The sequence below is a fragment of the Mycteria americana genome, chromosome 8, assembly GCF_035582795.1.
Source record: "Mycteria americana isolate JAX WOST 10 ecotype Jacksonville Zoo and Gardens chromosome 8, USCA_MyAme_1.0, whole genome shotgun sequence".
NCBI classification, from domain to species: domain Eukaryota; kingdom Metazoa; phylum Chordata; class Aves; order Ciconiiformes; family Ciconiidae; genus Mycteria; species Mycteria americana.
Genome location: NC_134372.1, coordinates 28,732,534 through 28,760,172, shown reverse-complemented (window position 1 = coordinate 28,760,172; position 27,639 = coordinate 28,732,534). Strand labels below are relative to the sequence as shown.

General features: G+C 44.1%; 1 protein-coding gene across 2 annotated transcripts in view; it reads right to left on the bottom strand.

The window, feature by feature from the left end:
- AMFR (autocrine motility factor receptor) overlaps window positions 1–26,362 on the bottom strand; it is a 37,295-nt gene extending 10,933 nt beyond the window's left edge. The window contains exons 1-10 of one of the 2 annotated variants that reach the window (XM_075510505.1): window positions 26,040–26,362; window positions 24,294–24,386; window positions 22,217–22,381; window positions 20,250–20,402; window positions 8,883–8,923; window positions 7,957–8,089; window positions 7,297–7,430; window positions 5,437–5,547; window positions 2,217–2,407; window positions 437–540 (exon numbers count right to left, since the gene is read on the bottom strand). In XM_075510505.1, the coding sequence (XP_075366620.1) occupies window positions 437–540; window positions 2,217–2,407; window positions 5,437–5,547; window positions 7,297–7,430; window positions 7,957–8,089; window positions 8,883–8,923; window positions 20,250–20,402; window positions 22,217–22,381; window positions 24,294–24,386; window positions 26,040–26,279 (1,365 nt within the window). In that variant the 5' untranslated portion in view covers window positions 26,280–26,362. The remainder of the gene's footprint in view (window positions 1–436; window positions 541–2,216; window positions 2,408–5,436; window positions 5,548–7,296; window positions 7,431–7,956; window positions 8,090–8,882; window positions 8,924–20,249; window positions 20,403–22,216; window positions 22,382–24,293; window positions 24,387–26,039) is intronic. The other variant, XM_075510504.1, reaches the window with a different exon arrangement.
- Window positions 26,363–27,639: the final 1,277 nt, after the last annotated feature.

Here is a 27,639-nt window from a genome sequence, read left to right as displayed (position 1 = left end):
ATAAATACTAAAAAAATCAAAAGCTATAGAATGGGTTTGATCAGTTACCACTTGACCAACAGCTAAATTATCTGGTTACAGACTCACACGCCTTGCTACTGCAAGTTGTGAGTGAAGATAAGTACTGATAAAAAGCTAAAGATGTTGTACTAAGCAAGCTGAGAAAAAGTCTGCCTATCTACACACAAAGTACATGTAATTTTTCTCCTTCATTTACCTACCTCCAGACCTGTTCTTTTATGTTTGCACATTTGAACCAACATATAGCCCTAACTTCACTAAAATAAAGCTTCTCTCACTCAAAAAAATAGCTTTCTTGTAGCATCTAAACACTGTTTTGACTTCCTTACCCCTTATGTTATCCATCTACACGTACCTCTTCCCCCCCACAACACAAATAGGAAGGCTGAGATGCAAACTATTAAAGCAGTCTTACCATAGCGTTAAGCTGGGAGTTGCTGGCTTGTGCGATACCGAGGATGTTTGTAGTATGCATCACTTCTACTGAAAAACTGGGCAGCCAGCTGGCAATTCGAGAGCCTAAGAATAAGAAATCACCAAGAAAGTCAAGCAAGAATATGAGGTTCTCAGCAGGCGAAGTACTTCTACATGTATTTAACATAAGTCTTCATATTTCCACAAGGTACATATGGGGAGTTCTGCAGTGCAATCCATCCCTAAGGTCTCCCAAACATGGAGATGGCTGGAGTAAATCAGTAACTGCCGATATTCTCTTCAAACACACTGTCATAGCGGCTTAACAATCTGAGGGCCAGAAGAGGATCAAGAAAACAACACATCCTTTGTTTCTTGTTTTAATGTTCCCATTAAAGGGAAAATTAAAATAATCCAGAGCCAAATTCTGTTCTGGAAAACATGAATTAACTCCAGCAATTTTACTAAAAACAAGCCAGCTTCTAAACAGGCTGAATCTGGTCCCCAAATGGGTCAGCTATACGTGGCTGGCATCACTGAGAAAATACTACTACAAAGGGACACAGAGTAACCGAACAAAGTGACTGCTGCAACTGTGTGCTTAGGCTCAAGAGAGTAGGGCACATGGCTGGCTCCCTCCTCCTTCTACATTTCCATTTAAATAAACACAGGGTCTGCTCTATGCCACTTCTCCTCCTGTCTCCACAGTAATTTTGCGGGTCTCCAAGATACGGGACAGCACTGGGGAGGACAGCTGTCAAAAAACAGAGTGGTATTCTAAATATAAATGTCCTTTGGAGACCTACAGCACCTCAAAAGTGGGGGCCACGCAAGAAGCTATCAGCCAGTCTCAGTGTACCTAGAAATGCCTGACCCTCCTCTGCCCATTATTCTCTTCCCACAATCTCCAAAGATTGCAAAACCAGCACAGATGAAGAATGGGTCACTATGTAAGTTTGCAGCATCTCAGTTACATCATGGGAGCTCCACGAGGACAGACCCTAAAGCTGAGTGTTTGCACTAGTGAAACCTACTGAGAAACAAACAAGACTGCCATCAAAAACCTGGGAAACTGTGGAAGACAAGCACACATCGATACCAAAACTAGAAAAAAATCGGGAAGATAAGCAACTGAAATTGTCTCTTTCAGAACAAGTTTGCACACACAGAACTCATCATGGTCTGAAATCACATCTGCTTCGTGAGTACTTATAACACACCACTGAAAAAAAAAAACAAACATGTAAAACTGTTCCGGTTACATGATTCCTTCTAAGAATAAGCTTCCGCAGACTCCTGCACCTTCTGGTGTACTGCAAGTTTCTCGTAAATTGAGTGGCAAATGGACTTCTGACAACCTCACATTAGCTAGGGATAGGGGAAAGATCAACTTTTAGATTGCATCACAGAGGTTTTTTTCCTCTTTGACTGTCACTGATTAACCACCACCTGCTAAAAAATAAGACACATGAATTTCCCATTCTGCTCGTCAACATGGCACGCAATGAATAAATGCCAGCATTAAAGCTGCTAATCACAACAAGAAAAAGGGAGCACTTGTACAAAATCTTTCAAGAAATCTCTGTAGCTCTGGACAACCTCAGAAACATTTATCTGTGCTCTTGCAAAAGAACCATAAGAAACATATATGTGTTTGACAAACGCAAGCAGAAGCATGGTTTAAGTTTCAACTGACGCATGGATAGAATTCCCTTCTAGAGAAGGCTGTTCCCTTCGTTTATTTGGGCGACAGCATCAGATGTCAAATCTGCTTAGCTCACCGTCAAAGTGGAAGAAGTGATTGTGCTGGTTCAAGCGTGGTCTGCCTTCTGCTACTGCCACAGGGACCAGGTTCTCATCCAGATTTTCCCTTTGGTGATCTTCCCTCACATGATGGCTGTCAGTGATATTAAGAGACATTCTGCAGGTGGGGCAAGATGTATCTTGTTCCAGCCAGGACCGCAGGCATGAGCTGACAGGAAAACAGTAATATTATGGTGAGCTTGCAGCATTTTTCCAAGACATCAGTATCACGAGTACATCAAGCAGCTGTAGCATACTCTGTACAGAACATCAACAAATGCACATGGACTGCTCAGAGATAATTTGTGAGGTATGCTTGATGAGCTCCTGATGACTCTGGCATAGGGTTCTTATTTCTTTCAGCTGAAAATACTCAAGTGTTCACTTTTTATAAACAAGCATGCAGATTTATCACGAACGTAAACACACTCTCCAAGTTTGTTGTCCCTCTAGCTCAGAACAAGCAAGTTTTGCCTGGAAGGGGAAACAAAGCATTTCTCTTCTCTCACGGTCCCCAACTGAAAAAGGACAAAAAACAACTGGACAAATATTTAAAATATACTGACACATTTTCATAGCGGTTCTGCCAGTGTGATATGGCCATGGCACCTCTAAAGTTTTTCAAATATCTTTTCAAAAACATAAATACCCAAATCACCACCAAAGTGAGCACTGCTCTGGGAACTCTCTAAACACATTTATTAATACTAATCAGTGCTGTGCCATTACAATGTTTACTTAATTCTGAACATTTGCTGTCTTGCAGAAAGTGAGAAGTGTTTGAAATGCAGGTTTAAACACTCAGAGCTGTGCCTACTTTTTGATTCAGGCTTACATGACCCAATTGCAGTATTTGTTGGCACGTTAAACCTAATTTTCAGTATGGAAGAACTGAATTTCACAGAACTGAACACACTCAATACCACAAAATGTACTTCACGCTTGCAGGGCGGGGTTTTTTCCAGCAGAAGCTCTCAAAACACTTTAGAAAGGTAGAGACATACAAAAAAGTCAAATAAATCTGTTTCCCAAATTGTGTATTTGCAAATGGAGTAAAGGCACAGGTCACAGGTTTGGGCTGACAGAGCAAGGAAAAAGTCCTAATTGCAGGACTATAGCAAAGTCAAGGATACAAGGACTGTGCACAATTCCTGAAGCTGTAACGTACAGACATATTGCCAAAATGTTTTGCATCATATTTAAATGGAGGGATGCGCAGTGTTCAGAAATTACAGTGATGGGTTTCCCAGAAACAACCAAAGCACTACAATAAAAATCTACCATCTTCCACCACCTTGGTCATCAGTACAGCCAACACGTTAGCACTGCCGATGCTGTCCAACTTCATCTCCTTTACTACAGCAAAACTACCCTGAACACAGCAAGTTCAAACCTCTGCTAGAGTTGTACTCAAAAGGTCACTTGTGAAACACTCGGAGTGACACAAGCTACCACCACACTGCTGCTCCTCGATGGCTCAACCACTGAGATGCTGGCACGGACACGAACCCCTTTCAGCCTGCATCAGCACCAAGCCCTAAAGGCTTGTAGCAAGCCAGCTGTGGTTATAACCATTTTGTACTGCACAGGCAGAAGGGCTCAGTCACCTACAGCACCTCAGTAGGAGGAGGACTAACAGGTCAAAGTCGGCAACATTTCGGAGCAACAACTTTTTTGAAATTGACTGCTTCCTAAAAGATAAAGGAGAGAGTTTCAACAGAGCCTAAAAGATTCAGACACCCACTCCCATTAAACTTCCTTAATATTTAGGCACAGAGTTGACCTCAGCAACGTGAATCTTCCCTGCCATCTTCTCTTCTACTCCAAATAACTGGCTATGAAAAAAAATCCCATGTAATTGACAATGGACACAATGTTTAGCCTGTTGGCAAAATCACCAGGCTTTTATGACAAGAGAAACCATTCTTAGGTTGTAAATAGGATTACTAATTGCATCTGGTTTTATATGAAAGCTTAAGTCATCCACTGTAACATGTTCCCTCCCTAAATGCACCAAGGAGGTTAAGTGTAACTTAGCTTCAGAAAAAAATACAAAAGGATCCTTTTAGATACAGAGAAAACAACTTTCTGAAGAGAAGACCCTGGGCTTCTCAAGTGCTCAGTAGGTGATTAAATATTCATACAATTCAGTAGCATTGGAAGAGGAGTTTCTGCTACGGAGGCACATTATCTCATTAGAGAATTCTTGGAACATAGATAAATATTTATGGCAAGGTTTGTCATAAATGACAACAAATTAGCACACAGATTATAACCTCTGGTTTGACAGTTACCAGAAAAGTAAAAAGCTATTTGCAGGAAGTAACTTGCTCATATGACACCACAGGGACAATTTAACTGACCATGCATGTTAATTGCATGGCACTTCAGAAACTCCTCATTCAATCCCCGTATGTCCTTTCATTTTTAAGCACAAGCATGAAAATCTAAGCACTACTACAAAAGATCTAAGAAAAGGCACATTTAGCTCAGCATACTGTCTCCACAAGCATCTGCTACTATTTACTACTGAGTGAGTGTAAGAAACAGTATATAGAGAGATCCGTTGGCCAAGAGCCTCCCAGTTCCAACTACCAGGTGCTTAGGGACCTCTTCAGCTAATTTGGTTAACCTCTTTTACAGCCCTGATGAACTCATCTCCCCATGAAATCATATAATCAAACCTGGCCTCCATAACTGTCCTGGGGGACTCATCACCATGCACTATATAAAAATATTCCCCATTTTCTCTTTAAAGCTGGTATCTGAAAGGTACTTAAGGATCTAACTCCAATTTTCCTTCCTCACCTGAAAATCAGCACACCCTCATGGAAGAGGTGACGCATAGGATAAGGGGGGAAAGAGTGTGCTTTACCACACAGTTACACAGCAAGGCAGGGTACAGACTTGCAACTGAGATACCATAACTCAACACTATCTACCCATTAGTTGACAAGATGCATACTCTTAGTTTGGGGGGAAAAAAGAACGCACCAAGTGAAACAACTCAAACATGAAAATGACTGAAGTGAACATGACTTGTACTTTGTTATTAGCAGACCAAGATGACCCAGGCAGTAAGCATTCACAGCTTTGCCGATAGTTCATTACTTGTTATCCTGCTGAAACTTTCAGACATGCCCATATATCCCTTCCTTTCTACACTCAGGTGCACCCTCCCCAGCCCCGAAAACATACTTGTGGAAGAGATGGCCGCAAGGGAGTTTACGTGCGGATTGCATGGAGTCCCAGCAAATGGCACAGTCATCATTATTGACTGCTAGCTCCTCTGGTGTTGCAACTGCAAACCTACAAAGAAGAAAAAGGAAGAGACAGAAGTAATGATTACACCAGCTCAGTATGGCCTCTTGTCTAGGGAATCCTGCACTGAGGAAACCTTATCCTCCATGTTAGCTTTTCCTTGGAAGAGGTGAGCCAGCACATTCACTATTTTCTCCGTAACTCGAACTCACACTGCAAAGGAAGACACACACACACACATCCCTCCCATGCCTTCTTACAGGCACATTTTTTTTGCACATCTCTGCATCCATCCTAGGTTCAAAAAGCTTTGACTTAGTATCTTCCAAGAAGTATGATCGTTAGGTTGAGAACCTCAAATTACAACCTGTATGGATTTTGCTTATGTCATTTTTCTAAATGAGTTTTAATACCTGTACCCATTCAGATGTCTTCTTGGGATCAAAAGCATTTATGACTGGCCTGACTAATTTTGGCCTCAGATTTTGCCAACCCCCATTTTTCTTTGTTTTTTTCTTTTTTTAAACTACAGCACCCTGCAAGCAGCTACTACATAGTACCCAAACACAGACAATATAGACATGAGTGGTATAACAACATTTCACAGTACTGCTGGTGTGGAATATACCTGAAAAACAACTACACAAATGCAGGGAGCTCGCTGTCATTGGCAGCTTCAGGAGGAAGCTAGACGTGGTTCTTCCAGAACAATCAGAACGACAAAAACACATCACGTCGCTCAGACAAGAAGTCTAAGACACTTGCAACTCAAACAGCTTTGTGAGCAGCTTAAAGAGGTTTAGCAGCCACATCTTACTGAAAAGAAACAATGCATTGTGGAAGAACTTTATTACACAGCTCTTAATCTGATATTACAGCTATTAAATGACTTCTCACAAAGAAAACCTCGGGAATTTCTAGAGAAGTCAGTCTTCTCCAGCTGGCCTACAGCAGCAGGCATCAGAGCTAGTCAAACCCACTGAAGTTCACAATGAAAATGGTACAGCGATGTACAGAAAGAGTAAAACTCCCTGTTGCTCTTAAAATTATTAAGGACATAGCTGAGTTATGAAAACATTGAATCAGAGATGCAGTAGTATCTGGCACAATACTAGGTTTTTGCAGGCCTCTCAATTTCTGTATATGGCCTCATACAGAATGTATATTGCCTCATACAGAATATACAGAAATACAATATTTCTGTATATTGCCTCAGTACAGGGGGATGGACTAAAGTAATCCCAAGGCGCTCTCAGCTCGACTACAAGTAGAGTCTGTTTAGAGTTGGCTTCAGGTTTAATAAATAGGTACTTAAAGCTGAGCAGGTTTTAATTAATATTTTGATTTCATTTCAGGCAGTAACTGAATAGTATGGCCTAATGAAATTAAGAGCATTTATTTCGATCACAGCCAAGGCCAATATTTGACAACTGAAACAGACAGCACTGCAGAGAGCTTGTGTCACCCCACCGGGGTAGTATACAAGAGAATACAGGAGAAGAAATACTGGACAGGGGAGTTCACTTGTTGCCAGTAATACGTTACCAGTAATACTGCTATTATAAAAGTCAATCCTACACATCTGTTAAAAGCAGAAAGGGGGACCCTAGTAACAAATAAAATGGGTAAAAACATACTCTAAGTGTAAAGACTTAAGAGTCAGATTTGCACGATTGCATCTCTCCAGCTTACACCATGCTATCGTGTATCAAAGGAACGTAAAAGAATCCCAACTACTTCATCAGGATCCTCTCTCCAAGATCCACATCAAGATCCCAGAGCAAGTAAGAGGCTCACCTAGCTTCCATGTTTCCAACCACACGCAGGTAGTTCTTGTGCCGCCGAATTCTTCGTTGAACCTCATGAAACAGGTAGCGCAGCTGCATAAAAATCACCAGGCTCGCCATTGACAACCAGATATTCCCAAACAGCTTTGGAAAAAAACAGAACAGTGATCAGAAACAAACACCATGGGAAACATGAGGCTGCCACAAGAAACTGCATCAGGTCTTAAAAGAAAAGAAATCAAGAAACCAGCACTGAAGAATTTTTCTTTTGAGACCATTCAGACTAACCACACACATTCACAGGTGTTACTACGTGTAACATCTTCAGATACAACTGTATTCAGTCCTGTTCATCTTAATGTCCCCTGCTGCCAACGAAAATAATTCAGTCTGGTATTACTCAATAACAAAGCTAATTAAACACCTATTAAACAGATAATTACACAATAGTTAATATTCCATAACAAAGTTATTGGTGAGGACCCCAATTACACAGGAGGAAAGAATGCCAGAACTCCCCACACTACCTTTTCCTCTTATTTAAATAACTTCTCTGTAATATTTGGTTCCTAAAATAAGCAAAGCAAAAAAATAGGTAAAATATGTATACCCAGTACCCTTTATTTTAAGGCCAGTCTATTTGCTCGACATTATGTCCAGTATTTCATACCAGCATATGAATATGATGCATCAAGTCCAGTGAAAGCAAGGTTAGCTCCATGACAAAATCTGTGTAGTAGACGTAAGTGCCTTTGCCCTCCCACGTTCCTTCATGGTTGAGATCCCAGAGATGAATTACATACCTGCAAGAGCAGGGAAATTAATGTTATTCCATCTTTTTTGTTAAATAGCATCTCTAGCATTCAAACTATTTTATCCATTTTTCAAACAAGTTCTGGATGTGGATTCTTCGCCCTTCCTAAGCCCACTGCCCATATTGTGTGCTTTCCTGAGGGACTTTTTTAAATTTTACTGGTTTCAAACAGCAACATTTTAAAAAGACAAAAAGCAATCAATGCTTAGCCCACACTGGCATCACATATACCACCAGCTGACGGAGAAGATGTAGCATTTGCTAAAACCTCCTGCATGTACCGAAAGCCAATCTTGGGATCATAGTAACTACAGACCCACATTTTCAGCATGTGTGGTTTTTCTCAGGTGAGGCATTATAGCTTGGTGACAGACCTGAAATGCCAATAGTGACCTGGACAAAGAGGTTCTGTGCTACACATCATGTCCTACATATGCATATGCACGTGCATTACAGATACACACACATACCACTTTTTCAAAGCAAAAGTTCTAGAGATTAAGATCTTAAAAGAAACACAGTAGGATGATATTAAGTAGTATATGTCAATCCTCATACACCAGCACCAATCCATCTTAATCCACACCTCAAGCTATTAGCACCCACTAAAGCTATCCATGCATTGCAGAATTCATGCTTAAAAATAGTATGGGCTAACCACCTTTGTCCATCTCCAAACATGCATTTGCAATTCAACAAGGTCATTACATACACCTCTTAAATCATCATGCTATATGTACTACCTTCTTGAACAACCGTCCTGGAAAATATAAGGTACTCACCGTAAAATCACATGAGCAGTTCTGACTGTCACAAGCAGAGACTGCAAAAGAGGGGAAGAATAAAAAAAAACAGGTATGTTAACAACATTCTGGCAGGGACAGTGGTACTGAGGCAGGAGCTAAAGGGCTATTAACACAAAATGCATTTATGGCAGCTTAACAGTTCCTGTGAACCAACAGTCACTATAGATGACTGTGTGCACAATACACCTGTGACAAACATGAATCTTATACGTAAATATGGAAGAAACTGTAGTCAAACACACAATGCGCATGGAGCAGCCACTAGCATCACTGTTGTTAAGTCTCACTTTTGCCCCCACTACATAGGACACATTATCTTTTTCGATTCTTATCACTCAGTGAGTGTTGAGACCACAATTCCACCAACTACCTTCAGGTGAAGGTAGCACACCTCTTCTCATCCCACTGCTCAAGAAAAATCTGAACCAGCAAATAGTAGCAGGAATTTGAGGAAGAACCATGGAAGAACTTTCAAATAATTTTTCCCCTTTGCTGAGACATGAACACTGCAAAAGTAACTTCTGTCTTTAATCATACTTACCTCTCTAGGCTAAGTACAGAGAAAAAAACTGAGTATATCAGAAAGCATAAGCAGATCAAAAGTATAAAGACAAGTCACCAGAAAGGTTTGTTTCCAGAATATCCACCACATTTCCATGGGCTCTTATCATCTAAGAAACATGGCCCCATCACCTCTCTCTAACCTGTCAGGCCCACAGTGCCCTGTCCCTTTGCTGTATCCTCCCAGGGAAAGAAAATGGGACAGGACGAACCCCCCTCAGAGACTGCCCACACTACCCTGTAGTTAGCAGGGGCCAGCTGACACCAAGATGCAGGGGATTTATAATGAGCAACTGAAACCATTTCTGTAAGACTGGTCTGATGGCATGCCTTCAGCATAAGTATTAAAGACAGTACAGAAGAACTATCAAGACCACTAACTTCCCAGTATAACAATAAAACAGCTGGTTTGAATAATTTTTTCCATTTGTAAAAGCACTCTTAAAATGCTCAATGCATATTTAACCCTTAGTAATATCCAACATATCTGCCACCTGTTTACTAGATGGCTTTAAAACAAGCATTCCCGTGACTGTTTAAACACCAGTGCAATCTTTTATCCAAATAAGGGCTTCAGGATAAGATGCACACATCATTCAAATAACACAAAAAAGTCAAGAAGGTAACAGCAAGTCATCTAGCATGGTGTTCTGTTCTCATCACAAACATCTTTCATAAAAAAGTTAAATTAGCACACTAGCTGCTCCTGCAAGGCACGTTATGAGACCCTCTTCTGTCTCCTGTTACCCCGTGGGTACCAGAAAGAGACTACACCTTGTTCACATAAGGGTTTTGGCTATGGAGAAACTTCGGGCAGACCACAGAGGAAAAGTAAATACGTCCAAATTCTAACCGTGCAAGTGGTGAAACAGAATGATTACCTGAGCTGCCAGATGGATATACCATTGAGCACAAATTTGTGTCAAAACCAGTACCCGTGGCATAAAGTCTCCAATAAGGAAGACGTCTGTTAGGTAGAAATCTGAAGAGTCTAATCTTCGCAACTTTTAAGAAGTTAATGTTGCCAAGACATGATTTATACTGGTTAGTGCTGAGGCAGCAAGAGCATCAAAATGAAAAGGACAAGCTAGCGTAGTCTTGGTCAAGGCGCTGGTCTCTGGTTCCTACACTGTTTCCAGAAATGCATTTCAACATTCTGACACGAGAAATACTTCGCAGAAAGTACAACATTGCATCACAAGTTACACAACTCTGTAACCTCAGGGTCGAAATGTACAGCAGGACGTTTTCAGTACCGACACCTCAAGAGCTCTTGCTCTGCTCCACTACACACATACTTATCCCCCAGTGATAAGTGACTCTGTGATACTGGCAGATACTAGTCATGTAGATTAGCACACAACTGGAAGGCACTCAAACGCTAAGATAATGGATGCAGCATAAGAAGCTATACAGGAAAATATACGATTATCTGTAAGGTACTATTCTAAGATTTGAATATCACTATCATTATACGGCCTCAACTGAGATGTATGAAACAGCATCAGAGGACAGCTGCTATAGGAATGGAGTAATTCCTTCTTACAACAAAAAAGGTGCAAAGATAGACTGGACATTAGTTACTAAACTATAATTCTCAAATACCATACATTAAGGCAAAAAACAATGTTTACTCAAAAATACAGACTGTCCTTATTCAACCTTCTCTGGGCATTTGCACATTTCACATCCATCCTTTGCAGGAAAGAAAACGCTCACAAACAAAACAGAACAAGGGAAAGCCTAAATAAAACCTGAGAAAAACATCCATATTGCTTTATTGAAAACCCTAAGGCATCAAGCTAAATCAATGTTTGCAGAGTCAGGAGAGATGAATAGCTTAATGTAGCTTAATGTAATTAACTACACACTAATGGAATACACTTGGCAGCATCCCTCTAGACCAGCATCACGCAAGCCACCACCAGGAAAACATTTTGGTCTGCAAGATTTAATGCATTTTGCGGTGAGGTTGAAAACTGCCGCGAGGTGTCACTGCTAGTAACCGTACAGAAAGAAACCTAAATGTTTTATTCCACTTACACGAGTGCTGGGTATTAAAGTCAGGGAACCTGCTCACAGCGACCCAACCCATAGAGGGCATATTTAAAAGGTCCAGGAAAGGGCGAGATATTGGACAATCTCATATGAGGAAAGATTAAACACACTAGAATTCTTTTGCTTGGAGGAGAAGTCAGAAGGGGAACAGGAGAAAGGTCTATAAAATAACAAATGGTGTGAACAAGAGTAAACAGGGAATGACTCTTTGTGGGTTTTCACCATAAATGTCTTAGATGATAGCCAGGGACATTATCAGACAGAAGATTCAGAATAACTGAAAGAGCTCTTTTGTGTACACAAAGCCAAGTTAAACGTGGAATTTGTTGCCTTTGAATATTGTGGAGTCCAAAGTATAAACGAGTTCAATAAACAATCAGACAACTTTCCAGAGTCCATCTGAGGCTATCAAACCCAACAGGCTTGTGCAGCCCTCAGCTCAAGAACATCCTCAAATGCCAGCTTCTGCAAACAAGGGTCGGAGACCCTTTCCTATGTTCCTGTCCTGGTTTCAGCTGGGATAGAGTTAATCTTCTTCCTAGTAGCTGGTATAGTGCTGTGGTTTGGATTTAGGATGAGAATGATGTTGATAACACACTGATGTTTTAGTCATTGCTAAGTGGTGCTTACACTTAAGTCAAGGACTTTTCAGCTTCTCATGCTCTACCAATTGAGAAGGCTGGAGATGCACAAGAAGCCGGGAGCGGGCACAGCCAGGACAGCTGACCCCAACTGGCCAAAGGGCTATTCCATACCATATGACGTCATGCTCAGTATATAAACTAGGGGAAAGCTGGCTGGGGGGCCGCTGCTTGGGGACTGGCTGGGCATCAGTCAGCAGGTGGTGAGCAACTGCATTATGAATCACTTATTTTGTATATTCTTTTATTACCATCTTCCCTTCCTTTTCTGTCCTAGTAAACTGTCTTTATCCCAACCAACAAATCTTACTTCCCCCCCTTGATTCTCTCCCCCATCCCACTGGGGGGGGGGGGTGAGCGAGTGGCTGTGTGGTGTTCAGCTGCCTGCCGGGTTAAACAACAACAGTCCCTTTGGCACCCAACATGGGGCTCGATGGGTTGAGATCACGACAAATCTGACCAGAGCACATTAGAACAAATTTGTTATAAACATTCATTATATTAGTTTGATAGTCACTGGCCACAATGTTGATTAATTTGCTTGTTCTCAGAGTTGTGTTATGTAACACCTTACGTGCAGCATACGTTCCCTGTTGTGCTGTTTATCACTTCTGGGAGCTGGGTCAAGGTTATCGGTTTGCTGTACTTTGTAGCACTAGCTTATGATATGATAAAATGGCTGGTCGTAAGACTAATCTGGTATTTGTACTCAGCACTGCACCATCTCCGTACTTCGGGAGCCACCTCTTGGAAACTATTAATAATTACACTTCTTACCTTTTCTCCTCAGAGAGCCAATTTACGGAGGAGACACCTTCCTTCATCTTACCCTTCTCCCCCAGGCTAGTTACAATAGCTCTTGAGAATTTTAAATATCCTTGGAATGTTCAAACCGGCATGTTCCTGTTGCTCCTACCCCGAATGTGTTTCATGTCTTGTTTAAGGTTAAACAACTATTTCAGAATACCACCCACAGATCTACCCCAAGGCTGGATAGTTATGAGTGGCAGGGTGTGTGGGATAGTATGGGCAAGTACCTAGGACAGTGGGCACCTCCAGTGTTTTGGAACTTTGCCACTGAACAAGTGCAGAATCCTGAAAAACTACTAAGGTATTTGGAAAAAGTATGCTGTCACCCTGGCAATTCCAGAGAGACACAAGTCACTGCAACATGTGGGGCCTGGCCCATGCCTACCAAGCCCTGCTCAACACTATTCAGTATGCTCAAGGGGAAGAGAAGGTCTCTGGATCTGACGACAAGATGACAGGCACCGTGGCTACTCCAGTCCTGGCGACAGGCACTGTGGCTACTCCAACCCCAGCGACAGGCACTGCGGCTGAACCAGGGAACCAACCTGTGCTGGTATGAGTCGCCCCTATACACAAGAAGAAATCTTGGAAGCGAAAGTCAGCTTGTTTAGTAAGGGATGATGAAAAAGCAGGGCCATCACGAGAAGAGGAAGAAGAACAACTCATAAATGAGATGGTAACCACCTGATCCCTATCCCTGAGTGAGCTGTGAGATATGCAAAAAGATTTCAGCCACAATCCAGGCAAGCACATTGTCACCCAGCTGCTCCAATGCTGGGATAACGGGGCCAGTAGCCTGGAATTAGAGGGTAGGGAAGCCAAGCAGCTGGGATCCCTTTCTAGGGAAGAGGGCATTGACAAAGTGATTGGAAAAGGGGCGCAAGCCCTCAGCCTCTGGAGGCAACTACTGTCAGGCGTGAAGGAAAGGTATGTCAGCCAGGCAAGTGGACCACCATGGAGAGAGGTATCAGTACCTGAGGGAATTAGCCATGCTGGAGATGATTTATGGTGACCTGGACAACAAGCAGTTATCCAAAGATCCAGATGAAGTACAGTGCACACAACCCATGTGGCAGAAGTCTGCATAGAGTGCACCAGCGTCGTATGCCAACTCATTGGCAATACTGACCTGGAAAGACAGAGAGGGACAAACGGTGGATGAATTGACTGGCCAGCTCTGGCAATAGGAAGAAAATATTTCTTCCTCCCTCATCTTGGCTGTGGAGAAACTGTCCCAGGAGGTCCAGCAACTCAAAGAGGATAGGTCCTACTCCCTGCCTGTACAGACCAGTATCTCAGCTATTCGGAGTCAGCGTTCCTCTGCTCAGGAGAGAGGATACAGAGGGTACACACCACAGGGCACCCTGTGGTTTTACCTGAGTGACCACAGAGAGGACATGAGGAAGTGGGATGGAAAAATCTGTGTTGACCCTAGAGTCACGGGTATATGAGTTGCAAGGAAAAATAATCACGAAAGGGAGTTCTTCCAGGAAAATTGCTGCTCCAGTTTCCAGTGGGCAGTTCCCCAGACAGAGTAGAAGGGCTGATCTCACTTCTGATCTTAATGAAGGGACTTCTGACTTGTATTTACAAGAAATGAGTAACGAATACTATGACCAGGACTAGAGGGGCCCTGCCTCCAGCCAGGTGGAGGAAAGGGACAACCAGGTTTACTGGACTGCGTGGATTCGATGGCCTGCCACATCAGACCCACAGGAGTATAAGGCTCTAGTAGACACCAGTGCACAGTGTACCCTAATGCCATCAAGCTATATAGGGGCAGAACCCATCTATATTTCCAGAGTGACAGAGGGATCCCAACAGCTAACTGTATTGGAGGCCGAAATGAGCCTAACTGGGAATGAGTGTCAAAAGCACCCCATTGTGACCGGCCCAGAGGCTCCATGCATCCTTGGCATAGACTACCTCAGGAGAGGGTATTTCAAGGACCCAAAAGGGTACCGGTGGGCTTTTGGTATAGCTGCCTTGGAGGCAGAGGAAATTAAACAGCTGTCCACCTTGCCCGGTCTCTTGGAGGACCCTTCTGTTGTGGGGTTGCTGAGGGTTGAAGATGCCCTCAGGTGCCAATTGCCACCACAACGGTGCACCAGAGGCAACATCGCACCAACCGAGACTCCCTGATTCCCATCCATAAACTGATTCATTGACTGGAGAGACAAGGAGCGATCAGTAAGACTCCTTCACCTTTTAACAGTCTTATATGGCCAGTGCAAAAGTCTAATGGAGAGTGGAGACTGACAGTAGACTATTGTGGCCTGAATAAAGTCACGCCGCTGCTGAGTGCTGCCATGCTGGACATGCTGGAACTTCAATACGAACTGGAGTCAAAAGCAGCCAAACGGTATGCTACAATTGATATCGCTAATGTGTTTTTCTCAATCCCTTTGGCTGCAGAGTGCAGGCTACAGTTTGCTTTCACTTAGAGGTAACAAGTGATAGGACGAGAGGAAACGGCCTCAAGTTGCGCCAGGGGAGGTTTAGACTGGATATTAGGAAATTTTACTTCACTGAAAGGGTTGTCCAGCATTGGAACAGGCTGCCCAGGGAAGTGGTTGAGTCGCCATCCCTGGAGGTATTTAAAAGATGTTTGGATGAGGTGCTTAGGGACATGGTATAGTGGTGGTCTTGGTAGTGTTAGGTTTATGGTTGGACTTGATGATCTTAAAGGTCTTTTCCAACCTATATGATTCTGTGATTCTGTGATGTTCAGTACACTTGGAATCGAGTGCTGCAAGGGTGGAAACACAGCCTTACCATTGCCATGGACTGATCTGGATGGCACTGGAACAGGGTGAAGCTCCAGAACATCTGCAATATATTGATGACATTATTGTGTGGGGCAATACAGCAGAAGTTGTTTTTGAGAAAGGGAAGAAAATAGTCCAAATCCTCCTGAAAGACGGTTTTGCCATAAAACAAAGTAAGGTCAAGGGACCTGCACAGGAGATCCAGTTTTTAGGAATAAATGGCAAGATGGACGTCGTCAGATCCCAATGGATGTGATTAACAAAATAACAGCCATGTCTCCACCAACTAGCAAAAAAGAAACACAAGCTTTCTTAGGCGTTGTGGGTTTCTGGAGAATGCATGTTCCAAATTACAGTCTGATCATAAGCCCTCTCTATCAAGTGACCCAGAAGAAGAACAATTTCAAATGGGGCCCTGAGCAACGAAAAGCCTTTGAACAAATTAAACGGGAGATAGTTCACGCAGTAGCCCTTGGGCCAGTCCAGGCAGGGCAAGATGTAAAAAAATGTGCTCTACACCACAGCCGGGGAGAATGGCCCTACCTGAAGCCTCTGGCAGAAAGCACCAGGTTTCTAGAGGTAGACCTAGGAGAGACTAGAGGTAGACCCCTAGGGTTTTGGTGTCAGGGATACAGAGGATCCAAGGCCCACTATACTCCAACTGAAAAAGAGATATTAGCAGCATATGAAGGGGTTCGAGCTGCTTCTGAAGTAGTTTGTACTGAAGCACAGCTCCTCCTGGCACCCCGACTGCCGGTGCTGGGCTGGATGTTCAAAGGGAGGGTCCCCCATACATATCATGCAACTGATGCTACGTGGAGTAAGTGGGTTGCACTGATCATACAAAGGGCTCAAATAGGAAACCCCAATTGACCAGGGATCTTGGAAGTAATTATGGACTGGCCAGAAGGCAAAGATTTCAGAATATCACCAGAGGAGGAGGTGACGCGTGCTGAGGAGGCCCCACTGTACAATAAACTACCAGATAATGAGAAGTAATATGCCCTGTTCACTGATGGGTCCTGTTGTATTGTAGGAAAACATCAGAGATGGAAAGCTGCTGTATGGAGTCCTATACGACAAGTGGTAGAAACCGCTAAAGGAGATGGTGAATCGAGCCAATTTGCAGAAGTAAAGGCCATCCATACTTTAGACATTGCTGAACAAGAAAAGTGGCCAGTGCTCTATCTCTATACTGATTCATGGATGGTGGCAAATGCCCTGTGGGGGTGGTTACAGCAATGGAAGCAGAACAACTGGCAGCACAGAGGCAAACCCACCTGGGCTGCAGCATTGTGGCAAGATATTGCTGCCCGGGTAGAGAACCTGGGTGTAAAAGTACATCACGTAGATGCTTATGTACCCAAGAGTCGGGCCACTGAGGAACATCAAAACAACCAGCAGGTGGATCAGGCTGCTAAGATGGAAGTGGCTCAGGTGGATCTGGACTGGCAACATAAGGGTGAATTATTTATAGCTTGGTGGGCCCACGACACCTCAGGCCATCAAGGAAGAGATGCAACATAGAGATGGGCTCGTGATCGAGGGGTGGACTTGACCATGGACACTATTGCACAGGTTATCCATGAATGCGAAACATGCACTGCAATTACACAAGCCAAGCAGTTAAAGCCTCTGTGGTACGGAGGACAATGGCTGAAATATAAATATGGGGAGGCCTGGCAGACTGATTATATCACACTCCCACAAACCCGCCAAGGCAAGCACTATGTGCTTACAATGGTGGAAGCAACCACCAGATGGCGGAAACATATCCTGTGCCCCATGCCACTGCCCGGAACACTATCCTGGGCCTTGAAAAGCAAGTCTTGCAGCGACATGGACGCCAAAAAGAACTGAGTCAGACAACGGGACTCATTTTCAAAACAACCTCATAGACACCTGGGCCAAAGAGCATGGCATTGAGTGGGTATATCACATCCCCTATCATGCATCAGGCTCCAGGAAAATGGAATGATACAATGGGCTGTTACAAACTACACCGCGAGCAACGGGTGGTGGGACATCTAAACATTGGAATACACATTTAGCAAAAGACACCTGGTTAGTCAACACTGGGGGATCTGCCAATTGGGCTGGCCCTGCCCAGTCAAAAGTCTTATGTACTATAGAAGGGGATAAAGTCCCTGTAGTGCACATAAAAAATATGCTGGGGAAGACAGTCTGGGTTATTCCTGCCTCGGGTAAAGGCAAATCCATCTGCGGGATTGCTTTTGCACAAGGACCTAGGTGCACTGGGTGGGTGGTGCGGGAGGATGGGGAAGTCCGCTGTGTACCTCAAAGGGATTTGATTTTGGGTGAAAATAGCCAATGAACCGAATGGTATGATGTTAATTGCTATGTAACATTGTATATCATCACTTCTATGATGGCTATATGCCATATCAATGGTATTACAGTAAGAATCACCCAGATTAATGAAGAATGAACTTTGATGAAAACTGAGCAAAGCACAGTGATAATGGAACCAGAACCGGCTTCAGCATGCAATAATCCAACACCACACACCATCTCTCCTGCCCTGAAGGACTGTTATGACAGATGGAGCCCAAAGTCATGGACTAAATGAACCCAAAGGACATTTTACAGGGAATGATACCTGTGTGTATATATCAAAAGACAGGAAAGGTGGTGGTGATGAATTGGAAAGTATTGGAAAGTGTGGGACCTGGGCATGATGTAGATGGTATAGAATAAGGGGCAGATACTGTCCTGGTTTCGGCTGGGATAGAGTTAATCTTCTTCCTAGTAGCTGGTATGGATAGTAGCTGTGGTTTGGATTTAGGATGAGAATAAGGTTGATAACACACCGATGTTTTAGTCATTGCTAAGTAGTGCTTACACTAAGTCAAGGACTTTTCAGCTTCTCATGCTCTACTGATTGGGAAGGCTGGAGATGCACAAGATGCTGGGAGCAGGCACAGCCAGGACAGCTGACCCCAACTGGCCAAAGGGCTATTCCATACCATATGACATCACGCTAAGTATATAAACTAGGGGGAAAGCTGGCTGGGGAGCCACTGCTTGGGGACTGGCTGGGCATCAGTCAGCAGGTGGTGAGCAACTGCACTGTGAATTGCTTATTTTGTATATTCTTTTATTATTATTATTATTATTATTTTCCCTTCCTTTTCTGTCCTATTAAACTGCCTTTATCTCAACCCACGAATTTTACTTTTCCCCCTCCATCCCACTGTGGGGGGGGTGAGCAAGTGGCTGTGTGGTGTTTAGCTATGCCTGCCAGGTTAAACCACGACAGTTTGCCACAAACCTCCTCTGCTGTCCACCAGCAGCACAGCAGGCTGCACAGATCCATGGCTTGGCTGAGGACCATATACTTATGCTGGCTGAGCCACTCCTGTGTTAATAAGCAGACAGAACAGCTCCCACTGAAATGAAAAGCCCTTCCTGCAACCCAAAACACATACACCACCACACGGTGTAGTGCTAACGAGGCAACACTTCAGCACTGTAACACTCCCTGATAAACCTACCCCACGAGTCTGATACACCCTTCTGCCAAGCCAAGATAAGAGACACAACACCAACGAGACCTCACCTGTTAGAGACACCGACAAATCTTCAATACCCTTCCACTATGTAATTACAAATCTGGCCTTGCATATTCTCGTATTGAGGGAAAAGTAAACCAACATATTAAATAACTGAACTGTGGTGTGACCAGCACCACATTCTACTACTGTCAGCCGACTGTTTTCTTTCCTCCTCACTAACTCCAAGTATGAATTTAAGATAGGAGAAGAAAAATAAACCGTACATGCTACTTGTTATCTGAACTAAGGATGTGTTAACGCGACTTACTTGCAATTATATTGGTTACCTCCCCTTTGTTTAAGATTATCACTTCCTCAGGCAGAGGCAACAACCCGCCATAACATCAAAAACATAATGATGTTCACTCCACAAACACATTGATGTTTACTCCACGCTGCAATGGGTTCAGGAGTGCACAAACACGAGTTGCTCATCTCAGCTGAGATGCATCTCTTTGCACAAACATAAGCGAATCCCATGAGTATGCCTTAAGGAAAGGTGTTAGTCTCACTCCTTTTTTGGAGAAATTAGATAGAAAATACAACCTCAAAGAAAACGGTCTGAGGTGCACATTACACTTTCACATACACTCTCTTCCTCTCTCTAGCGGCCGTTTCAACTAACCCTTCTTGCAATGCTCATGAAACACAACCATTATTTTTTCATAGGCTGCCATTTGATTTCAGCATCATCTTACGAATTTATGCTCTCATTCTCTTCTTCAGACAAAGATTTTTTGCAGGCTTAATCTCTAAAGAGAGAAAGCATGCAGATCTGGGAACTACTCTAAAACAGGGGAGGGCTTGTTTACATCTTCGGAGTTTCTTCCTTGTGGGAAACTAAAGGAAAACCCACCGCATGCCAAGATACCCCCAAGTGAGGGATGAAAAGCAAAGCAGAAACCACGACACATATGAAGGAAGTCTCACCTCTGCTGCCATGAAAGCCAACGTGTGCATGCCATGGGTGTAGCCAATAATACCACAGACAACTGCTAATCCACAGCAGGACAGGAGCATGGCTATGAGCAGGGTCAGGACTCTGATGTGGCTGCTCATGGGTGTGGTAGGAGAAAAGGAAAGCTGCAACACAAATACATAAATACATAACAGGTTTAAAGGAGTACTCCATCCACCCTGCCTTCCATAGTCAACTCACCAAACAAGTCCTCATTCAGGAAAATCTTTTGCTTTCTAGAATAAAACCTATTTCACAACCTCAACCATGCAACGTTGCAATAAATGAAACAGAATAAAGCTAAAACCACATACCATCCCAAAGTCTCATTCATCTTGCTGTCATTTACATTAATCAGGCTGTTAAAGCCAGAAGGGATCATTAAGATTATTTGAGCAAATGTTTAAATCACCTGTGCAAGAAAGCCACGGACACTTTCTCACATGGTAGTTTCTGCATCAAATCCACAGCATCTGCTTCAGATGAACATGTGTTTTAGAAAGACACCTAACCTTAATATACAGTCTTTGAGCAATGAGAATAATTGTTCTGCCAATTTTTCACCTCACAGCTGATCTGAATTTTTCCAGCTTTATCTTCCAGCCTTTAGTTATTCGAAAGTCATTTTCTTCTGGAAGAAAGAGACACCTCCCCCAAAAATTTAACTTGCAGCTAAAGACTGCTGGACAGAGTCTACTGAAAATAGTTGTCTTATTCAATAGCATATAGGGCATATTCTCTAAACTCTAATATAGCATATTCTCTAAACTACCTTAACAGTAAGCTACACCTACGCTGTCTAAATCAAAGATGACACAAGAGACAAAGTATTTAGGTGGTCCATTCCCATTTCAGAGCAGGAAGGGGAAGAACAGGACAAGGAAAGAAGGAGTTGCCCAAAGCTTCGCTCTGGTCTGACTGATGAAGCTGACTTCCACGTTTTGTTTTTAAATTGGTTCTTTCTTCCTTGTTCAATCGGGTTCAGTTCCACATCCCCCTGAGTTTGCAAGGCAGATCACACAAGTACCATTTGTCCAAGTAAAGAATTACGATACCTACTTTGAATGCAGAAGGAATACAATAAGGATTTCTTCCCACATGAGCTCTGTTCTTTTACAGTTTTCTGAACAACACTAAAAATACCAGATGACTGCCTTGTTCACTTCTATCTCAATTTTCCTAACCCCAACCCATCTAGTTTCAAGCTTACTGCTTAGCTACTTGTGAATTAATAGGCCTTACTGGGTATTAATAAAAAAATATTGCAAAGCACAGAGCTACCAAAAGGAAATTCATGGATTCAATTTAGTTCAAACTTTTATTCCAGGACAGAGGAGCTGAGGAAAATGCATGTCCATTATAGATGTTTAAAGGGCAAGATTTACTGTTCAAACTCCAGTTCCTTCTTCCTTGCCTAGTCTCCAATTTCTGCACCTCTACTGAATTTATTCCTGGTATTAACAGAAACTGGGATATAGCTTATGGAAAAGCTGCACTGTATATTGTAAAGACGTTGGCAGTCGACATTTGGTAGATGTAAACGAGCCTGAAACCTGAGCCCAGAGCAGAAACAGGCTTTACGGACCAATACCAAAGGGTACCAATCTAAGGGATGTTCTGTTGTCAAGGTTTCCTCGCTAGGGAGAGCTATGAAGACATCTCACACAGTTATATGATAGTAATTACAGGGCACATATAAGGAGCAATTTATCAAAGAATATAAGTATCTTCAGCTCCATTTGTCTGATGGAAAACTAAAGGAGTAAGATTGACATTACACTTTAAAGCAAGTATTCAAAGCTACTGGGAGGTGTACGTGTCCAGCACCGCACGGTGAGGAACAGGTCTAAATGATCTGTTTGTAACCTATCATGAGCCAGTGCCCGAACCAGAAACAGAATTTGCATGTCCCAAAAGACAGCTCTTAATCAAAACTTACATATTCAAAGCGATCCTTGCAGAGCTGAATCATAAGATGAAGAAACACAAGTCCAGAGAACCAGAGGCACCACATCACCACTTCTTCCACTGTCTGAACATTCAGCACGCCAAAAATGAAGATGAACTTGTAGAAAATGAAATTCCAGAATTTATCCTTGAGATGCTGTAAAGCAAGACGTTTGGTTACTGTAGTGAAAGCACTGACAATCCACACGCAGGGAAGAAAAGGAGGGAAAAAGAAAGAGAAAGAAAAGATGGAAGTAGAAATGCGACATTACGTTAGCAAAAGCCTGCTGCATCCACATCTTGAATGGAATGTTACCCTTACTGAATTAAAAACATATTAGAAATATTAGTGGTCCTCAGTATCTATCTAGTCTTTTGTACCACCGCAGCACAACTGTGCAACACAGCGGACAATGTAGTTTCCTGCCATAATTCTAAAACAGGGCTTAGCACAAACCAAGTTTGATCTCAGTTTGATTCTCCATGCCCAAGCAGGACAGCTACTGTGTCGTCTTTGCTAGAACTGCCACGGTTAGTTAGACAAGATGCCCAAATAGCTAGCACCTTGCTTCCAAAAACCTGTCAAAAAGTACAGATGATTAAGAAAAGATGACAAAGTCTGCTCTTAAAAAGCATAATGCCTACAGTGGAGAATGAGATGGATGAACAATGAAAAAAAAATTATTCCCACGCACATGCAGTATGAAAGAAACAATATGACAGTCTCAAGCAGTAGACAGCAAGCCAGCTTGTTGAGGATAAAAAAAATTATGAAATAAAATGCTTTGTTAAAGAACACTATGAAATCACCAGGAGTTTAGTTAAGACAGGCCCAGAATTCCTTCATGATGCTGCCATTTTGGCTCACCAATATTAATAACCAGCTTTCCTTTACATGAGAACTGAAGCATACTCCAACTGTCCAAATGCACATGGATCCACACTGTTACTGCTTTTCACTTCAGTTTTTAAGAGGGTAGAGAACATCCTAGAAACTATCACTACTTAAAGTTCCACATCCTTATAGTCAACGTGGACTAGAAAGAAAATCTGGCCCAACGCAGTCTGAGTGCACCTTGTTTTTCATACACTTCACTCAGAGGCTCTGTGGAGTGTGAATCACAAATACAACAGGCTTTGAGAGATCCATGGCTATTAATGAAGCTTTAGGTGTCTCAGTTCTGCATGTCAAAAATCCTTATTTTTCCTAAAGAACTGCATTTACACATTTTTTTAAAATATATGGACACACTTCAAATCGCTGCTACTGCATTTACACAGACCAACTTATGCATTTGTCTTTCTTTTTTAAAAAAAAAATATACAGATACTATTCAAACCACTGCTGATGCTTTTATCTTCTGCAGGATCCTGTTTTCAAAAAGCCTGGGCTTTAATAATCCTCTTGCTGAACTTTTAAGAACATTCTCACCTAGCCCAAGAGCAGGACTAAACAGTTTGAGTTTTCAGCCCTGCTTACCTACTTTCTCTGGGCATATGCTTGCCTACTCCCTCTTAAACCTGAAGGTAGATAAACCGTCCAGTGTCTGAGGATGGAAAGCACTTCTCCAGCAGTCAAGGCACAAAACAAGGCACAAGAGGGAACTCAGACTGGCAGTGCTAATAACCAACTACGAAATGCAATGGCGAAATGCTGCCAAATGCAAACTGGATAGAGAAGAACACTTTATAAATATTCTGAAGTGAGGGTGCACTTGTAAGAAACCTGACCAAGTTCATTAAGGAAGCAGGATTTTCAAGTTGACCATAGGCTTATAAAATACAATAGCAACAATGAAAAAGAAAAGTTCCCTTCAGAAATAAACTGGAAGCTTGTGGCTGTGGATATCCTAGCTAACCATGAAGGGTTTCTTGGGCAGATTGTTTTCTACATGGATTTATTGGACAGCAGTTTCAAAGGCGAGAAGTATAATGGTAAGACTTAAGTTGTTATAAAATTTACTTTTCTTGTGTACTTTCAAGCAACTCCATATAGAAAACCACACCGGTGGTACACCAAGAAATTATGAAACACCACAGATATCCAAGGCAACAAATGGCTGTCTTACCTGTCTCTCACTGACACGAAGAGGACCGAACACCATACACTGTATTAGCTTAGCAACCAACATCAGAAAACAGCAGACAGTGTTCACTAGTACCTGCAAAGAAATAAAGCAGTCAGCGACAAATACTTTTGCCCTATTTAGGAAGAGAGAGAGAGAAAGGGAAAGAACGAGTCTAACAAAACCTACCATTGTTCGCAGAACAGTTTTAGTTGCCCTTTTTTTTTTTGGTGAAATTTAAGCCTGGCCTCTTCCAAAAACACATACAGTAGCTGATAAGTCACTTAACTTTTTTGTAGAAATACTAACACGGCCAGTTTCATACACCAGTATATCCAACAAACAAACCTACCTCTTCAGGATAAATTGTTCTATATAGATTAGCAAATCTTAGCACCAAGGAACATGGGGACAAAACCTACAGATCACCGAGATGCTCATTTTGTTTAACATATGGCAGATGAGAAAACTCCAGTTTGAATCTGTTGTTACAGGAACAAGATTCAGACATTGTCTCAAAACATACTGGATAACACACACCCCTTCTGTAACAACACTGCTTAAATCCTTCTTGGGACACTGCTTTAAAGCAAAGCTGCAAGGAACAGAATACACAGGCCTGGGAAGACTGCTTCTCACATTTGACAAAGACACTTGTAATTAACTTTTGACCTACACAGAACACTAAAAAGGGGAGAGGGGATGATGAATGAGCCTTACCCTGTCATTTCTAAAGGACATACAATAAGCTTTTCCAGGGCTCTTAATTTAAGGTCCTGAGACCACATTTCGACAGGCTGAATGTGTTCAGTATATTCAAAAATCAGCACCTCAGCCAAGCGAGCACGTTGTAAAGCAGATATCCAATTAATACCACCTTTGACTGACAGACACATGAAAGTTCAACAGCAACAGGTCAGCTAGGTTTTTGATACCCCCTTGTTGAGCCTTTATTTCAGCTACAGAAATTACTGAGCCAAGATTCATATACCATTGCCAGGCTAGGGTTTCAAGAGGGTTTCAAAAAAATTCTCTTTTTTTCTTAAATGGCAAGAATACTTCCTCTTACCTGCATGACTTTAAATGTTATTTTCAAAAAAGAAGGCAAAGCTTGGGCTTGAATACCTGATGGTCTCTTACAAAGATTTCTAGCTGAGCAGGACATGCAGTGCTTGGAGAAGTGCAAGTGCAGCACCCACCAGGCACCGCAGCAAAACACTCCCAAGAGCTTCACCCAAAACCCACCCACGGCGAGACGGGGACGCTCAGGGACAAGCACAAGACCCAAGCTGAACTTTCACGGCACTCGGCTTCAACGCAGCCCTACCACCCCGGCCAGGGAAGGAAGGAAAGCGGCTGCGGCAGCGGCCCGGGGAGGGCAGGCGGCGCATCCCCGGGCCCGAGCGGGCAGCTGGGCCGGCGGCACCCCCCTCCCCGCCCCGCGGAGCCGCCTTTCCTCACCCAGCTCTCCGGGAGCCCCCTCTGTATTCCGGGAGCAGTTTTCAAACAGTAACGAACAACCCCTCCGAAGCCCGGCGAGGGGGCGGGGGGGTGCCGCCCGCCCGCCTTGTCCCCCCCCAGCCGCGGTGAGGTGCCGGCAGAGGCCGCGCCGCCCGCCCCCGGCTCCGTCCCCGTCTCGCAGGCCGCGGGGCCCAGTCTCTCCGCCGCGGGGCCCGTCTCTCCGCCGGGCTCAGCCGCCACCCGCCCGGCCGGGCCCGCAGGCCCCGCCGCCGCCCGCCCCGGGCTCACCCAGACGCAGAGGCTGTCGGAGAGCAGGTAGGAGGCGACGTCCAGGGCCCGCGGCCCGCCGCGGCGCGGGGGCTCGGACAGCTCGGTGCCCACCGCCCCGTCGTCCGGCTGGGCGCCGCCGGGGGCCTGGTTGAGGGCGCGGTAGGCGCTGAGGCCGGTGCCCAGTAGGGCCAGGGCGCTGAGCGCCGTGTAGGTGCGGAGGCTGGGCCAGGGGAAGCGCTCCAGGAACAGCAGCGGCATCGCGGAGCCCTCGCCGCCGCCCGGCCGCCGCCTCGGCCCCGGCCCGCCGCGCTCCCCCGGCTCCTGCGGCCTAGCGCCCGCCCCGCCGCCGCCCCTCCCCGGGGCCGGCCCCCGCTGGAGGCCGGGGGAGGGAATAGGCCCACACCCCCCGCCCCGGCTCCGAGCGCCGCGTCCGCCCGCCCCGTCACGGGCCGCTCCCCAGCGCGCTGAGTCACGGCCGGGGCGGCGCTTCCACCCGGCCCCGGCGCTGCGGGAAGCGCCGGATCCCCCGGCCCTGCAGCGCGGGGGGGGAGGCTCCGCACCCCGGCAGCCTGCTCGCTCCCGGGGCAGCCTCTGCACAACCAAAGTTTGGGGGGTTTGCGGGAAAGCAGAGGGGCTCTCCTTCAGTAGCCCCAAAAACCTACAGGCACCTAGTCAAAGGAGAAAGCAGAGAGCTGATACAGCACCTGCAGCGCTCTTTCAGAGGTAGCTTGGAACAAAAATTAGTCCGACTCAAACGAGCATGTAACAATGGAAGATGAAGGATGCTGTTAAATGCCAGACCTCAACAGCAGCGCTCTTGCGCTGCTTGTTGTTCTTGTAGTGTCTGACTTCCAAACCTCCACCTTCCCTCACTTCCCCATGCAAGAGCTGTTCTGTTCTACAGACCCCTGCTAGCTTTATTTTCCCCATCTGGCAGTTGCCTAAGAAACCATACATTTTGCTAACCATATGTCCATGCCTTCCATCCACAGGACCAATGTGAACAGCCTTACCATTAAATTTTCCAGTATTCTTTCAGTATCAATCCCATACTGCATAGCTTCCCTTTGACTGAAGCATCAAGCTGTCACAATTGTTCCGCACATAGCTCAGCAGTTCAACTGGCAACAGAACCAAGTGCCTTGGCGAGTTCCAGTTCTCTTGGCAGCATGCACTCTCCAACAATGCCGTCATGAAAGAGGACAGCGCACAAGCAACAGTGCATCTTCTGGTCAGAGGCAGAATTTGGAAACAAGTCTTTAAAAGAGTTAAGCAAAACTACAGAAGGCTAAAGGCATTAGGAAGTGACACATCCACTGGAATTGATGTTTAGCCAAGCATGTAAAAAACCAGAACTATAAAGGTTGATATTTACTACCTGCAAGAGACTGAAATGTTGAGAAGCAGCAGAAGTATGAGTATCCCTTGCAGGATGACACAGCACACTGGTCTACTACAACAGCTCGGCATAACATGGAACCACTTGCGTATGGCATTGGCAAAACATTTCACATGACCCAAATTCTGTCCTGTAGCTATAGAAAAATATACAAAATTAATTTCATATTTTAACTGGATCTCAGGCCAGTCCAACAGAATTTGTTGGGTAGTTATTTTC